This window comes from Malaya genurostris, chromosome 2 (genome assembly GCF_030247185.1).
Source record: "Malaya genurostris strain Urasoe2022 chromosome 2, Malgen_1.1, whole genome shotgun sequence".
Taxonomy (NCBI): Eukaryota; Metazoa; Arthropoda; class Insecta; order Diptera; family Culicidae; genus Malaya; species Malaya genurostris.
The window spans coordinates 70,603,173-70,620,711 of record NC_080571.1 but is presented as its reverse complement, the minus strand read 5'-3'; the positions used below and the strand labels follow the sequence as shown (position 1 = coordinate 70,620,711).

Below are 17,539 nucleotides of genomic sequence, written 5' to 3'. Positions count from 1 at the left end.
ACTCCTTACAGTTAGTGTTTCGATGAGCCTTCGCCTGCACTTGCATTTGATGGTTGCAAAGAGCGAAACCTTGCTCTGATCAGATCAGCTTTCAACTCGACATAAGCTTTATCCTTAATGGTAATCTCGGTGAGACGTCCCAACGGCAGCGCCAATTGTGTCGCTAACACGTGCTTGCAAGTAGGTTGGTGTTGTTGCTGTAGAACCCAGTAGCGAAACGATTCACATGTACAAAAATTGACCCCTGGATAGATCTGGTAGACGACGTCTAGCTTGGAACCGTGTACTTCGAACAACTGTCCAGTCCCGTTTGTGGTGCGATACAGTTTAATCGGTGTTTTGTTGTACACTAAATTCAACGCCCGTCCCAGAAGTGCTTGACCGAATAGAGATTCCAATTCCAGCAGACTATCATTCGATACTGTTGATAGAGAGAGAGAGAGAGAAATATATCTTAGTATTTTTTGTCAACGGGCATACCAAAGTATTGAAACCAGTGCTTTTCAACTCACATAAGACCCGACTGAAATAGATCTTTTTCGATTTTATCTGAAACAAAACTTGATTTTACACGAGCCTGTAAACAAAGTACAAACCACTGATAGCTGTCAAACTACGTTCACGCGCTCATTTTGTGAGTTTTTGTCATATTCATGTAAAACGTTTTCGTTTGATACCAAATTTAACCCAGTTTCCACCATTAAGGACTATTCACACATTTCAGTTCCGTGACGGTTCAGTGAAAGTGCCTTCAGTGCGCCGTCACTGTTCTTTTTTGTCGGTACCCTTCCGTTCCGTTTCCGTGCTGTTTCCGTTCCGGCACAGCCAATGCAATGACATATCGACTTCAGTGAAAATGAAAAATATCGGTGACGACGAATTTGAGTTTGCCGGACGGACGCGACACTGACGGCGAGCTGCACTGAAACGGTACTGTGCCGGATAGGTGTGAATGCGCGCATAGAAAACGAATGAAATAATATCAGTATCCGTGCACGGTGTCGTGACGGCACTTAACCGGACCGGATATGTGTGAATAGTCCTTTACTACTTTTAAACCGTTTGTTTGAAGCCAGTTTCAACGTCATTAAACTGAAAATCGAGTTCGTTTCGATCCTAATTTTCCGTTGCTATGTGCAAATCCAGTACAGTGTCGTTAAAAATATTTGTTTGAAGAAACTACTCTGGGTCAATTTCAAAATTCGTTCGAGCAAAAACGACATTAATATTTTGAGACAAGGCAGAAGCCACTTATTCCGTAATGCAAACAAAACTATTTTTGGATTTCCATTATTGTCTTTACGTTGACAGTAACAGTCCGAGAGAAAAAAAAAATTACTCGAAACGAACATTTGTCGCGTTTTTTTTTATAACGGCCAAAAAAACTCCTGTTAGCATTCACTTTGAAGATGAATTCTGAAAAATTCGGTACTTCCTGAGAGTTAGTCATAACAAAAAACTAAAAAGAAAAATGTTCTCTTTCGTTTGCAGTTGAAATCAAAATTTCGATTTGCAATGGTTAGCCTGCAGTTCCTCTCCAAACTGGATGTTGCTAGCTGTTGTTCTTAAGCCGTCCAGCCCGACTACCGGCAGAACGAGTACTATAATAAGGGGAAGTAACTTTAACCAGCGCGTACAAAGTCCCACTTCCCGTTTCCAAATTACAGGGTGATGATTGCTCAAAATATAAATTTACAGTGTATTGTTTTTAAGTGACGATTTCCAAAAGAAGCATGGTATCGGAATCCTCCTTTGTCTGCATCAAAAACACAACTGTAACGGGTAATTTATTACTGGTATCTTTTTGGCAACACTGTTTTTTACAGATCATACTTGAATCGTGTATGGTGCCATTGTCATTGCTCAGATTGGTTTATAATTTAATCATCCATCGACTTACAACGTCTAACATTTGGTGAATGGACGCTGGTAAAGATGGAGAAAGATCTACTTTTTTATCGAACATTCGTGTTAAGCGATGCAAAATTTTCGTGTTTGTGTTAAGCGAAGCAACATTTCCGCATCTGGAGTGAAGACCAGCCAGAAGCATTGCAAGAGCTACCAATGCATCCCAAAAAAGTTACTGTTTGGTGTGAATTATGGGCCGGTGTCATTAACGGGCCGCACTCTTTCAAATGCGACGATTGGCGGAACGTTATTGTGCATGGCGAGCGCTACCGTGTGATGATAGACGTTTGTTTGCCCAAAATGAAAGAATTGGACATGCCTGATATGTGGTTTCAACAAGACGGTACCACATACCACACGGCACGCGAAACAATGACCAAATTGAGAGCCGCCTCCGGTGATCAGTGTGATTTAACGGACTATTTCTTCTGGGGCCATATGGGAAAGCTCATGTCTACAAAGATAAACCAGCAACGATTGACGCACTGGAAGCCAATATTGAATAGTTTATTCGTAAAATACCGGTCGATAGGTTGGAGAGAGTGTGCCATGATTGGCCCTTGCGCAAAACGGAGTCGCGGCCGACATTTGCATGAAATTATCCTTAAACATTAAATTATATTGATCGTTGTATCGGGTAATTTAATAAAGGTTTCATCATTTTTTTTATTTTTTATTATGTTTTGAAAACTAAACCCTTTATTATTCAATTTTCATTAAGAAGCTGGCTCGCAAACACGTTGTTTAAAAAAATTTAGCCTTCACGTCTGCTTCGATTAGAGTCAAACTCAATATTTTATTCCGAAAACTTTCAATTCTCATGCCTACCTAGAGTGAATCAAGAAGCACTCCAGAAGTGTCGTGAACACAACGTACCCACGCATCACCTATTCATTGACTTCAAAGCGGTATACAACACAATCGATCGATAACAGCTATGACAGATAATGCACGAATACGGGTTTCCGGGTTTGACACAATTGGTCAAAGCAACAATGGATTAAGCGATGAGTTACGTCCGAGTATCTGGGACGCTCTCGAGTCCTTTCGATTCTCGGAGAGGACTACGGAAAGGTGATGGATAATATTGTTTTGGAGATGCAATTCGAAGAGCGAGTTTCGCGACGAGTGGTACGATCTTCCGAAAATCCCAACAGCTTGTTGACTTCGCTGTCGACATTGATATTGTGACACGTAACCTTGAGAAAATGATGGAAACATGCATCGGACTTAAAGTTGAAGCTAGACGTATCGGACTGACTACAAATGCGTCGAAAACAAAATACATCAGAGGAAGAGTCTTTAGAGAAGAAACACTACGCCTATCACGAATATTGACAGACAGTGACGATATCGAAGTGGTTGACAAGTTCGTGTATTTGGGCTCACTGATGACCGCTGATAATAATACCAGCAGAAAAAATCGTGCGTACTTCGGACTAGTACGTCATCGCACGAAATTAATCATCTACAAAACGCTCATTAGACCGGATGTTCTCTATGGCCACGAGACCTGAAGTATGTGGTTCATCTATGGTGGAGTGCAGATGGACGATGGAACGTGGAGACGGCGTATGAATTACGAGTTGCAACAGCTGCTAGAGGAATCACCCATCGTATGGACAGTTAAAACCGGACCAGATCAGTGGAAATGGTTCTTGAATCTAGTCCGGCTGGGACAAGAAGAAGAGGCAAGAGGCAATTCATAATTTAATCCTGATCGCTTCTGCCGAACTAACAGTAAAATTTCTACTGACTAGTTCGGCAATAATTGACAGTTAATAAATTTAGGATTGCCGAGACTCTCAGTAATTATACGTTTTGCCGAGACGATTACCGAGCACTCGGCTATGCAAATCTCGGCATTTTTTGCTGAGATTCAGCAGTAAGATTTAAGTGTGTAAAACTGTAAATAAACTTGATACTTTACATACTTTGTTTGCTAATAAGAATCCTACTTTATCACTCTAATAGCGTTATACACACAGTGCTTAACAATCATCTCGGCAAACATTACAACAACTGAGATTCTCGGTATTATTCATTTGTCAGGTAATTTGCACTTACCGAGATTTTCGGTTTGAGGAAGACTATAAATTACCGAGATTTTCGTCGCTTTTTGAAAGAGATTATCAATGTTCAGGCATGCGAGTTATTCCCGAGATTTTAAACAATTAATTGAAATGAAATTTTAAATATAAAATAAACATTCCAGTTAAAACTCAAATCATAGATTCATTGATTTCTACATTATGTTGGCCGTAGAACTGATAGGCTTGGAAATGGAATAAACAGAAACAATATACCAGATGGAGAAAATACTGTAAAACATATACACAGCCCAAGTAACAAATTTAATATTAATAAATACTTGTAGCTGTCTTCAATGCCACATAATGAATCTTGCATTAAAACTTTAAACTTCACGAAAGCCTACTGAAAACCTCTATAAGAGCATGTTCCTGCCAAATGGACCATTCATCATAAGGTTTATAAAGCAAAGTGAAGAATTAGCATAAATCTGCGTTAAAACTCCAAATTCAAGAAAATACAGCTTTACGATCAACATTAAATTTATTCGGATGGAATGAATTTCGCTATGAATAAACTGTCGTTTTGATAATATTTTTCTTGACTATGTCTGTGTCATGTCTGCTTTGAATGCAATCAGTAAGAATATAGTAGATTTAATTTACGAGTTTGAGGCTTTTTCCGAACAAAGAAACTTCATGCGCTTTTATTTTTATCGTGAATGTATGGATAAAAATAAGAATTACAACTAATCGCCTTGAAATAAATGCAGTTTTTGCGAAAATCTCCATGATTTATGAATATTATTTTTTTGTGATTCTTCGTCATTTTTGTATAAAACTATTTCCTGGTATTAAAACTTGTGTATACGTTCTGAAAATGAATCATAAAAGCCCATCATTTTTCTTCGTTTTTGCATTTCGAAGTTTATTTGATGTCAATAAATGCTACGGTATAGGACATCATAACAGATCGGCTGAAAAGTTCGTATCGTTTCTATGAGAGGGCGCCACTAGAATTAAATCCATACCATTTTCAGTTAGTACCAACATTCAAAAGATACGTGTATAAATTTGACAGCTATCTGATTATTAGTTTGTGAGATATTGCATTTTGAGTGAAACTACTTTTGTTATTGTGAAAAAAATAGAAAAAAAGGAATTTCATGTGTTGATGAAACACTACTTTTTGATGAAAAAAAGTGCCGCCGATACCAAAAAATGGCTTGATGAGTGTTATCCAGACTCTGCACCGGGCGAAGCAACAATTCGTAAGTGGTTTGCAAAACTTCGTACTGGTCATATGAGCACCGAAGACGATGAACGCAGTGGACGTCCAAAAGAGGCTGTTACCGATGAAAACGTGAAAAAAATCCACAAAATGATTTTCAATGACCGTAACGTGAAGTTGATCGAGATAGCTGACACCCTAAAGATATCAAAGGAACGTGTTGGACATATTATTCACGAATATTTGGATATGAGAAAGCTTTGTGCAAAATGGGTGCCGCGTGAGCTCACAATCGATCAAAAACAACAACGAATTGATGATTCTGAGCAGTGTTTGGAGCTGTTATATCGAAATAAAACCGATTTTTTTCGTCGATATATAACAATGGACGAAACATGGCTCCATCACTTCACTCCGGAGTCCAATCGACAGTCAGCTGAGTGGACTGCACGCGATGAACCGAACCCAAAGCGTGGAAAGACTCAACAATCGGCCGGTAAGGTTATGGCGTCTGTATTTTGGGATTCGCAAGGTATAATTTTCATCGACTACCTTGAAAAGGGAAAAACCATCAACAGTGACTATTATATAGCGTTATTAGAGCGTTTGAAGGACGAAATTTAAAAAAAAACGGCCTCATTTGAAGAAGAAAAAAGTTTTGTTTCATCAAGACAATGCACCGTGTCACAAGTCGATGAAAACCATGCTGAAATTGAACGAATTGGGCTTCGAATTGCTCCCTCATCCACCGTATTCTCCAGATTTGGCCCCCAGTGATTTTTTCCTGTTCTAAGACCTCCAGAGAATGCTCGCTGGTAAAAAATTTAAAAGCAATGAAGAGGTAATCGCTGAAACTGAGGCCTATTTTGAGGCAAAGGACAAATTGTACTACAAAAATGGTATCGAAAAGTTGGAAGATCGCTATAATCGCTGTATCGCCTCTGATGGCAATTATGTTGAATAATAAAAACGAATTTTGGCAAAAAAATGTGTGTTTCTATTAAATGATACGAACTTTTCAGTCGAACTGTTAGTTTGTTGATTTCGGTAAAACAATCAATTGCTGGTAAACACAGTAGTTTACATAACCGATTATAGTTGAATCTTCGAGAAATTTCAACCGATGAAAAATGTTCGGTAAGTCGGTTACTTCACTTATGCTTTATATCTTCAGAATCGGAAGTGGCACTATTTACCTTTCGAACTTCATCTGAATTTAAATAGTAGCTTTCAAAGCCTAAACTTGTAGAAATCGGCTCTGCCATCTCTCAGACAAAGCTTACCCAAGTAGCAAATGTAACTTATTGAAATTTTAAGAGGTTCTACAATTGTTCTAGAATTGCTTTTTATGTTTGATATGTTCAGAAAGATTTTTAAATATATTAAAATCGGTTGTGAAACTTATCACTGTTATGTTTTACAATACTACCGAAAAAATCACTATAGAACAATTTTATGTACATCTAAAACAATCGTGCAGCAAATCACCAACTTGCCCACGTTGCACTAGCAGTTATAGAAACTCTGCAAAAAATTTCACATCATCATGTAAAAACGAAGTAACTAAAACTATTGTTCAACTTATCAAAATTTTGCGATCAACAGACTGGATTTCAGCATAATGGCCCGCTAGTATTTCTTTCACACAGTTAAGAACGTTTTGTTTTCATATATGTTTATTTAAGCTAAATTACATTTGCAATGGCGCTCAGATAGTCAATAAGTTCGTATTTTTTAGGCTTAGCGCAATTTTTTTTAAGTTTTCATTCCTTACAGTACACGTACAGCAAGAAAAACAGCAATGCGACCTGATGCAGCTTTTTGTTCTAATTACATTTCCTTTACAATCCGAATAGTGCTTACATGACGGCCTCCTACTAATGCGGCCCATCGACTGTGCCAAGATTCAACATTATTAGTAGTTCGAGGCAGATCGTTTATTGTATTTTCATATAGGGTAACAGAGGTATTTTGGCCACTTCATATATTTTGGCCCACCTAACAAACTTTATCGATTTCATTGGATTCTATCGATGTTAAGTAACTCATGTTGCATCAATTTGAAGCTAATCACATTAAATTACCTATTGCGGAAGGGGTTTTTAAAGATATTACAACATTTGGTGGATATTTTTACAAAGTGGGCCAAAATAAAATCAATCCTGAAGTGGGCCAAAATACCTCTGTTACCCTATAGACCATAACTGGGGCGAGAAAATTGGTGGACATCGTTTAACTGATTTTCCAAACTTCTTTCGACCCAGAACGTATGTTTCCTCTGCATGTTTAATCAACGGCTCCATTTCTGTTGGTGCAGTCTTGCGAATTAGATCGAATGCTCGAGGAATCAAATCAAATGGTACAAAAGGTAAAGCTCGCAGCCTTTTTAAAAATAGTGCAGCATTTTTGTTCGCAGAAAAAAATGGAACTAAACCAAGTTTCTGTACATTCTTCCAGCTATTTTGACTGAAGTGAAAAAAACATCCAACTTGCGAAGTATCTGGATATTCGAGATGAAAAGCGTTAAGGATACCTTTTTCATAGTCTGTCAATATCATTCGTGGCGTTAGATCTACTTCTATATTATTCGCAACTTTTGAGAGTTCATCAAGCAAAGCTTTATAAAGATCTTCGGTTTTATTTGTCATTAAAACATACACCGCTGGGATTGTATGTTTATGATCTGGTGCAACACTTGCGTGGATGGTAAACATTTGTCGGTAGTATCCGGGAACAGTATCAAAAGTTGCATCCGCAATCCAAAACTTTGCTTGTCCAAGCCTACTTATGTCCTCATTGGCGACAAACAAAAGAGCATGCCCATCCTTAATGCTAATCTTTCCACGAAAAAACGGATCTCCGTCGATTGTACGGTGATATTCTTCGGGAAAAGCAGTTATATCCTCGTCTGTCTGTCGCCTAACTAATCGTGCTCGTTGAATTACCTTTTTTTGGGCATTTGCTGAAAATTTTAGTTGCACTTCTGATGATAATGCAACTGCCGCATTTCTTGCTATTCTCGCCGGTGGACCACTATCAGATGTGGCATGACGCTTAATGCTCAAGCGCAGTCTGATCGCGTCCACCTCGGTTGGATCAGGAGCATGTGAATGGCCAGTTCCTGTTCCAATGACAACATGTATTCCTCCATTTCACCTTGTTATAATTCTTGCCTTACAGCTACTTTTTTCTTTATTACGACGGTTTTTATTGCGACAATCCCAGTAGAAATAGTCGTCAGTCTACAGAACTGAAAAAAATGTAAAATTTTCGTATATTTAAAATTTGAATATACTTACGTGCTTGTTAATACAATACAAATAACCTTTCCAGTAGACCCGCTCCCATTTACATGTTTATATTTCCTTTTATTCATATTAAATTGATCGTTACGTTGGGTGTACCATTTTCTATTCAACACACTGTTACCCTCGATGCCATATTGGAAAATATTGAAGAAAATTTCAAGATTTTTCAGATTAATTGAAACATCAACATGATTCTTATACATATTTCAAACACTATCCCGATCATATATTAATTGAAAAGAATAGATTGTTATTTTCAAAGAAATTGATGTGCAATCATCAAAACGGCGTACGAAAACATGTTTCACCATAAAAATGTGGTTCGTTGTAGATTTTCTGTTTACTAAAACATAAAAGATCAATTCTACAATATGTAGTATTACCATTTATTTATGTGCAGAATATTTTTAAAGTTCCATGTTTGTGTTACGAGCAATTGTATTGAAAATCAAATGTGAAACTTATGCACTAGAAATTATGTTTGCTATGTGTTTGTAAACATCAATTCAATTCTTGTTTACATTACGTAGTAGTTTTCATGAGTTTCACAGTTGTTTTTTCGATGATTTAATTGCTGCATTTGTAATTGCAATTGCATGAGTTTTTGTATCCGTTGCTCAATAATTGTGTATAAATGTTCGTAACAACAACGAACTTAAGGGAGGGTAGGGTCCTAACGATGAAAAAAAATCATCATTTTTGCGTTTTTTTTCCAGAATTATCGTTCAACAAAATAAATTCAAATGTTTTGCATGATAAAAAGCATCATTCGAACAACATTTTGTATTTTTTTCGTGAAAAAGCATTGAGAAATAAGTCGGTGAATAGGCATTTTCGAGAACGCTTCTTAAAAATCATGATTTGAGGTGTCCACTGTATTTCAGCGCTGATTAATCAGAAACGATCGCAGCATAGTTAGAGTAGAAGTTTTTCTAGACCCCAACGTTTCTGTTTGATTTGTTTTAATTTTTTTTTAATTTTTGGTGGTTGTTCAAAGTGAAAACTACGATTTTTCACGAAACAACGAAAAGGAAAACATTAGGGTCTGGTTTTTTATATGTAGAAAGTGTGTGCAAAATTTGAAAAAAATTGGTGCAGTAGTTTTTGAATGACGATGGACACGGACTTTCAAAACCTGCTTTCGAGGAAAACGCGTTTAAAGGTTTTTGTCTATAAAATCATTAATTACTTCAGGGAGCCCGTAGGGTCTAACATTTTCAAAAAATCATATTTTTTCTTTTATAATTTATCATAACGAATCATTTCAAGAATGTTTTGTCAAGTTTTGAAGTGAATCGAAGTAGAAATCTTGGGCCTGTGCACCGAGCTCTTGCTTCTTCGTAGAATGAGACAGCCATAGATAAAGGTCCATAACTTCCAGAGTTTCGTTCCAATAGACTTGAAAATTTCACACAAAATTCTTCAAATGTTTTACTAGAAGAAAATATAAAGAAAATAATAAATGATTTTTCAAAACTGTTAGACCCTACCACCCCCCCCCATAACACAACAGTTACTAGAATATTAATATAAATTAATTTGAGAAATTGAGTCGTGGATCAAGTTTGAAGATCAAACGGCTATCATTTTTGCCTCCGGAGTTATTATGGTATAAATGACATTATCGACAAAATACCCATTTATACCATTAAAAATTCTCAGAGATGACTGAACCACTATTAACAGGTTGAGACTCGTTTGAAAACTACCATTGAGTTATTGACCAAGTTCGAAGATCCAACGGTGACAGCCAGTTCCGGAGGTGTAGTGACGTAAACGACAAAACTCATTACCGCTCAATTTTCTCGAATATGGATGAACCAATTACTTCAGAAAGTGATCAATGATCAAGTTCAAATGTATTACTGCTGATATATTTGGTTTGAGAGATGTGACCGAATATGTGACGCAAGCACAAAAGCATGCTTTTGTGTTAAAAGTGAGTTCAAATTCATGTCAGCAATTATCCTTATAAAACAAATGTTTTAATGAGACTGTGTTAATGAAAAGAGAAAGGCATTGTCATCCCACTAGGTGGTTTAAGAATAGACTTTTCTGTGTGTTTTATGTAAGAAGAAAACAAGATTGCCAGTACCAAGTTATTATAAATTTAATTTTAACATATTTAAAAAATAACCCATCTGCTGAACTGTTCATTTGGGACAAAACGTGTTGATCGCTGCAATGACCGGCTTTTGCATGCATTCCATAATAAGCTACCCAGACTGAAGTTTAAATCTAGGCGTTAGCATATTTTATGCACCAGTAACATATGTTGTAAAGGTATGTTTGTGTAGTGGGGGGAAAGCGCATCACTGAAACCGCAGTTTTTCGCAACTTTTCGAATGTAGCTGTGATGGACTATTTCATAGCATTTAACAAAATCGATAAAAAAATTCATAATTCATTAGAACAGAAGATTCATGCTGTATTTACATTACTTGTAAATTTTTGAGACTCGCGGAAGTTTTGTAAAGATAAAATGTGCGCCAAGCAGTAAAACTGGGATTCCGGCAGGGCGTACGTAAAGTGTGATGAACGATTCGGTTCCGATGAACCCTCTGATGTCGTGTTTTCTGACGTTCCTTTTTTCGCATTCGGCCGGAGCTTATATCAGGTATAAACATCAAATAAATAAATACACACTAGTTTGTAGCGCTGTCTCAAATCAGTATCTGTGGTCGTTACCGCATGGTATCGCTGCCATGTAGCGCTGGTTTCTCGCTGTATGTGGTTGAGAGACACCGTCTACCGAAGTCGAAGTCCCAGCCAAAGTCACATTCATTTGGTGCACGGTCCGTCAGTTGAACTTCGACGCAGAGCTTGACCAGAAGACTGACGACTGTGACGTGACGACGCGACCGAATAGTAAAATACCGAACATCATACCATACCATTATCACTATGTTTAACACTAATGAGAATCTAAAGTAGTAATATAGCATCATCCGTGTGATAAGAAAAGTGTGTACAGGAGAACGTATTTCGAAGATCCGCTTGGTATTAAATTTGAAGCACAACCGCGGTAACTGAATGAAAGTGCAGAAGAACTATGTGTGATAGTTTAAGAATGGTGCAGCAAAGCTGAGATTGTGCAGATAGATAAGTGACCCGCCGGAAGGCTGCTTGCTACTAACGTTCTTGAGCCCTAGAAATCGCCGGAATCAAGTTTGCGAAAAGTGAATGAAAAGAAATCGAATTTTCTGCAACATCTGCGCTTGTCCCTGATCTCTGGACTAGGTTGCATCGGCTGATTTGGATCAAAAACTGCGCTCAGGTTCATCCGGCGTTGTAGTGGTGTATGCGGTATGTGGTAGTCTCGAGAAGTATCATCACCATAATCAACATCACGGTCGTGGTCGTCGTCGTAGTCGTCATCGTGCGCAAAAAAAAATATAATTAGTTTACAACCGTGTTGAGTGGAAAAGGAAAGGCTATACGACACCAGTAGCGTTTGGTTCTTGCAATAACACTTTAAGTTCAGCCACTTTATTCGGGGCTCCTGAGCCCGACTTAGCGTCCTGGAAGATCAGTTGATGTAATGATTGTCTAACGCGAATGAAAAAACGCCCCCGCAGATTGTCCTTTGCCAGAATCTTCAATTTCTATATTCAGAAAATTTTGCATTGCTACTTAGTAGAATACCCTGTATATGTGTACGTGAGAAAGACAAGAAAATATTATTTTCTGGTGCAAAAATATACACGTATAGAGTCGTCGCTTCAGAACAACACTCAGCAATCACAACAAGTTTCTAGCTGCAGCGTGAAACTCGACTTCAAAGACGAGTAGATATTGTAAACGATCCGCAAGGTTTGCTTTCCAATACGATTGGTTATCCAAAAGTACCCAAAGAACTTCGGTAGCACGTTCAGTATCCAGGTGCTAAGCAATCGGCGAACATTCTGGTCTGGACGGTTATTACTACCACGGCCTACTGGAGACAGAGAGAGAGAAAAGGTCTGATTGTACGGAGGACAAAACTGGTACGAAATTCATACGCACAGAATGGCTGAGCTCATCGAGGACGAGATGAAACATTGCTACGAGAATCTGATCGTAGTAGACGTTGGCGCCAACTTGACCAACAAAAAATATATTCGTGACCTGGACTCGGTTATACAACGCGCTAAAGATTCTGGTAAGTACGGTATTTATTTTGTTTTTTTCGCTTTTACTTCTAGTGGTGGAACCTTTCATCAACTTCCATTTTTTTATTGTTATCACGATTGTTATGGTTATATGAATGCAAGGCATTCTGTAATTAAACATTTCGCGAAAAATTTTAACTTTTTGTTAAAATTTGACATTTTAATGTATGCTTTTTGTTGAGTAGTTAAATTTAACTAAAATTATGGCTCAATACAAAAATTTGACAGATGGAATGTTATTTGGATTTATTTTGTACTGAAACTGTTAACGAAAGTATTTTCATTAACGGAAGCACATAGCAATTTAGCGATTCTTACCGAACTTTCAAAAACTGTTCGTTCGGCAATTGAATTGACTACAGATCGTTCATTCTTCTTTATCGTGACTATTGACTCTCTCGGTAGTAAATAGAAACTTTATTTGCTCAATAGATTAAGCAGTAAGTCAGAAAGCCTGTGCGTTATCTGGTCAATGTCGTGCAGTATTAAATACAATGCCGAACGGATGACTTTCATTTTGCGCTCACGTAAAATAAATTACCGAGCTCGGCATTATAAAATGCCGAATCTGAACGATTTGTTCAGTAATCGATATGCTTTCATGCGAGATTCAATACAAATTTTATCCGAAGTTTGGCATCATAATTTGTTGTACTAATCAACAATAACATTTTTCGACAGTCGGCGGGACGCTTATCACCGATGTGTGGTCTTTAGAAATACACTATACTGAAAATAATTTACACGCTAGCATCATGTGCAAAGCATTTGAACTATCACTACTTGTAGAACACAAGAAATTCAAGAAAACATACACTTAACTCATAAAATGAGTGTAAAACCTGTTGATATTTAGTAGAAATTATGTTACATTTATCTGAAATGCACTTCAAAATGATAAGATATATAGTTACCTCTAGATTCTATATTAATTTCATATGAATGTCACATTGTTTTAAATAACGATTTCAACTGAAACACAGTTGACCGAATCAAGTATTTTGCACATACATTTGTGCTGTACTCATTTCCACTTGAAAATGAAGTGTGTAACACATGTCGTTCGATTCAATAGTAAAACGCATCACATAAAAAAAACACATCAAAGCTAAGTCAAAAATAATCTCATCATGCATCTTAGTGAATTCGCACATGAAATCTTAAAACAAATCGCTTTGGTTATGTATTGGAATAAAAAAGCACATTAAATTTAAGTGCTGCTTACATATGAATCGATCGTGCAAATTTTTATCAGTGTGAGGTTTCCTTTTACACGGAGGTTTCCTACCGTGTTAAAAAAAATCCGTGTAAAACAAAACCGTGTTAATTGCGGAAACCGTACAAAAAAAAACCGCGTGGAAAATTGGACGTAATCATTCCAATAACTGTAGATTTGATTATTTGTTTGTTTGGTTTTTGTTAAAATATAACTGTTACTTCATAATAAAAACTGAAGTTACGAAAAGGGTCTAGTCATCCTTGATAAAACCCATTGAATGACAAGTTAGAATTAGAATACTTAGAGCAAATTCAACAGTTGAAAGTTCTATATGGAAGATCTATAATAGAACAGAAACTGGAACAAACGTGTCCCCAGCAAGCCGTTCTAGTTTTTTTTGACCAGTTCTTCTGTCAAATTTAAAACTGGTCTACGATGCCGTTCTATTTTTTGTATATTTGAAACACGAGTAAAACACTGCTGGGGCTGCCAGTTTTTCTTGTTATAAAATCCAGATTTAAATTTTGTAACTGGCATAAATTATGCATCTAGAACTAAAACACTACTGAATATGCCCTTAGGGCATGTTCAGGAGTGTTCTAGTTCTAGATGAATAATTTATGTCAGTTTAAAAATTTAAATAATTTAAAAATTAAAATAAGAATTTATAACAAAATAAACTGTCAGCCCCAGCAGCGGCAGCGTATACCAGTTTCAAATTTGACAGTAGAACTGTTCGAATAAATAAAACTAAAACGGCTTGCTGGGGATACGTTTGTTTCAGTTTCAGTTATATTATAGACCACCCATATGAATCTTGCAGCTGCTAAATTTGCTCTTAGGAGACTGAAGACTGATTAATCATTTTATGGAACGACAGTCAATACTCCCGTGAATTGTTGAATGAATGATTTTTGTTAACTTTCGAACTTGAAATTAATTAAAATTGAAATTAATTAATTGAAATCGTTTTCTTACACACAACCTGTTCATTTTTTTTAAATTTTTCTCAAAACAATGACAGAGTACTTTTTAAACTCTCGTCAGAAACCGTGTTAATTGCGAAAAGCGCGTAAATAAAAACCTTGTTAATTCCGGAACGCGTGTAAAAAAGCCGTGTATAAAAAAACCGTGCGAAAAAACGTGTAAAAAGAGACCTTGGTGTATATAATTTGCTGAAATGAGGGCAATATTTTGCGCGTGTGAAAAGACGAATAAGAATCTTCCTTCTATTTCGTAAGCAAAACTAAAAATCGCGTTTCCACTTTTCTCATTTACTTTTGGAACACTTACTTTTTGTGCCTGGAGGTCCGAATGTCATATACCAATTTTTGAATTTCATCTTTATCCGTCTTCCGGTTCCGGAACTACAAGGTAATATGTACAAATCTATGATAAAATGCGCACTCAATTTTGTGAGAAATTTCTTAGCCGATTTTTACAAACTAAGATTCAAAAAAAGTCTTTGAATAGTTGATCCGAATCCGACTGTTGGTTCCGGAATTACAGCTCGATAAGTGGAACATTTTCAATTCTTGAGGATTTTTTTTAACAGTGATGGCGAAACGAGGTGCAAATTTTTATAAAATTTACTGGTAAATCCATCTAGCTGGCAGATCTTGTTAGTTATTGGATACATAAATAAATTTTGGGACAACTAGTCCCCGGTTTCGGCTTCCGAACGCACCGATAATAATGAAGAAAAGTTTCAAAACGATTTTAACAAATCTTGATTCAAGTTAAAACTCTCAGTGTCTTAAATGATACTTTCATTCAAATCCGAATTCCGGTTCCAAAATTATAGAGCAATGAGTATCAAAACTTTCAAACTGTCATACAAAATTACGCAAAATTGGTACGCATCGGTACGTGCTGGTACGGGAGAAGAAAACGCGACCGCCTAGCACACAGCGTACTTCGTTCAATTTTGTGTAGCGTGCAGAGTTGCCTCATTTAAATCTATATTGACTTGACATAACTGTTTACAAATTGAAAAGGTTATGGTAATTTATGCCCAAAGAAAGTTTTTGATTTTATTATGGTTTGAAGAAAAAAATCCTGACAGAATATTCTAGTGATGTTTTTGAAAATATAAGTAATATAAGGGTGGCATCATTACACCACTAGGTGGATTAAAAAATGTTTTTTACGATTTTACGCTGACGATTTTGGTAACACTGAATTCCTAAGCAAACTCTGTTCATTTGCTAAGATGGCTAACAAACACTCAACCGTTCGATTTTCGAAAAATTTTGTTTCCTAAAAATTGAAATTCGCAGTTCCGGCAAATTTACATTCAAGAACAGGTCCAATTTAGCGAAGTGAAAATTATATGGTTTGAAATTGAGCGTATTCATTATGAACACTATGAGAAGTGCTTTTGTTGACTTTGAATTACTCATTCATCTTCAATTTTTGTGTAGCTACTTAATTCTGTTTTATGGCGGTATTACTTCAGCAACTGAAAACAAAACAATTTCTGCGCTAAATGTCTTCTGTAAAAATAATTAGTTTTGCTTCGAAACAAGCGAATTCTTTAATCCAAAGCTACATAATTAAATAATAATCAATGACAAGAAACTGTCAAACTGTGACCCTTCGATAAATTTGAGAAGTCTCAAAGTCTAGAAGATACAGTTGAAAAGAGTTATTTTTTAATAAGGATGCTGAACGAATCTACAAAAATGTATAAATGCACATTTAATACAACCTCCAGCCTCCGAGGGGGTTAAGAGATTTCACAAAAGCGACACTTTTCTGCATCCGCGGTAGAATGCAGAACGTTTCGCAAAATGCATGAGCAGCAGTAAATTCGACACCCCGTAAGGGATGCCAAACAATCTGCTAAAACCATTTATGCTAGAAACAGAAAGAACTCAATCATTCCAGGAAGAACGATGAGCCACTCTGACTATAGCTTCTTACCACATTGGGTGAGAAACGATAAAATATCATTCAATTTAAGCTCCCCATACACAAATTCAACCATATATGGAGAACCAAAAACCCGGATACGTAGTTGCGTCAATGCTGGACAGTTGCATATCAGATGATATGAGGTACCGTAATCACGTTCACACAAATCACACGAATACTACTCAGCACGCTGAATAGTAGCCATGTAATTCGCGACCACCTTGGGAACACGATTGACGCCTAACTGAATAGACTCAGCGTCATCCAGCAAACTGACGTCTACCTATCACATACAATTACAAATACAATTCATTCTTTCAGTACATCAGGAAAAATATTGCACTTCGGTGCACATAACTGATTTATAAATAGCAAATTCTTGACGACTTATTAGCGGATTATGTTGATCCGCGAGGTGGCATTAGCAGCCTAACATAATCATCAGCAGAAAACGAAATTGAAATCTTTCCTCAAAGAACGAATACATCTAGACGTTAATGATGTATATGAAATTCAATTCAACAAGGCGGCTAATTCTGTGTACACTATGTTTAAACGTGAAAAAGATGCATCGAAGCGTCGAGTGTGACAATGTTAAATACCAACTCCTTGTGTACGTGGTGGACGATGACATAGAAGTACGTGTACATGATCTTCCCCTTCTGGTCACTAATCATTTCGCTCGAGAAAAAATGTCGCAGTACGGAGAAGTTCTTTCCATCGAAAGGGTAGTATGGCGGAATTTTTTCCCGGTATCCGGAATACGTAACAACTGC

General features: G+C 36.9%; 2 protein-coding genes across 2 annotated transcripts in view; one reads left to right on the top strand and one right to left on the bottom strand.

Annotated features, from left to right (window-relative positions):
• Positions 1–11: 11 nt before the first annotated feature.
• The window catches only part of LOC131432639 (uncharacterized), a 115,815-nt gene continuing 98,287 nt past the window's right edge, over positions 12–17,539 (bottom strand). Inside the window, exon 3 of the mRNA XM_058599041.1 lies at positions 12–421. Coding sequence (XP_058455024.1) covers positions 12–421 — 410 coding nt within the window. The remainder of the gene's footprint in view (positions 422–17,539) is intronic.
• LOC131432637 (3'-5' ssDNA/RNA exonuclease TatD) overlaps positions 11,234–17,539 on the top strand; it is a 55,640-nt gene continuing 49,334 nt past the window's right edge. The window contains exon 1 of the mRNA XM_058599039.1: positions 11,234–12,618. Coding sequence (XP_058455022.1) covers positions 12,486–12,618 — 133 coding nt within the window. The 5' untranslated portion in view covers positions 11,234–12,485. The remainder of the gene's footprint in view (positions 12,619–17,539) is intronic.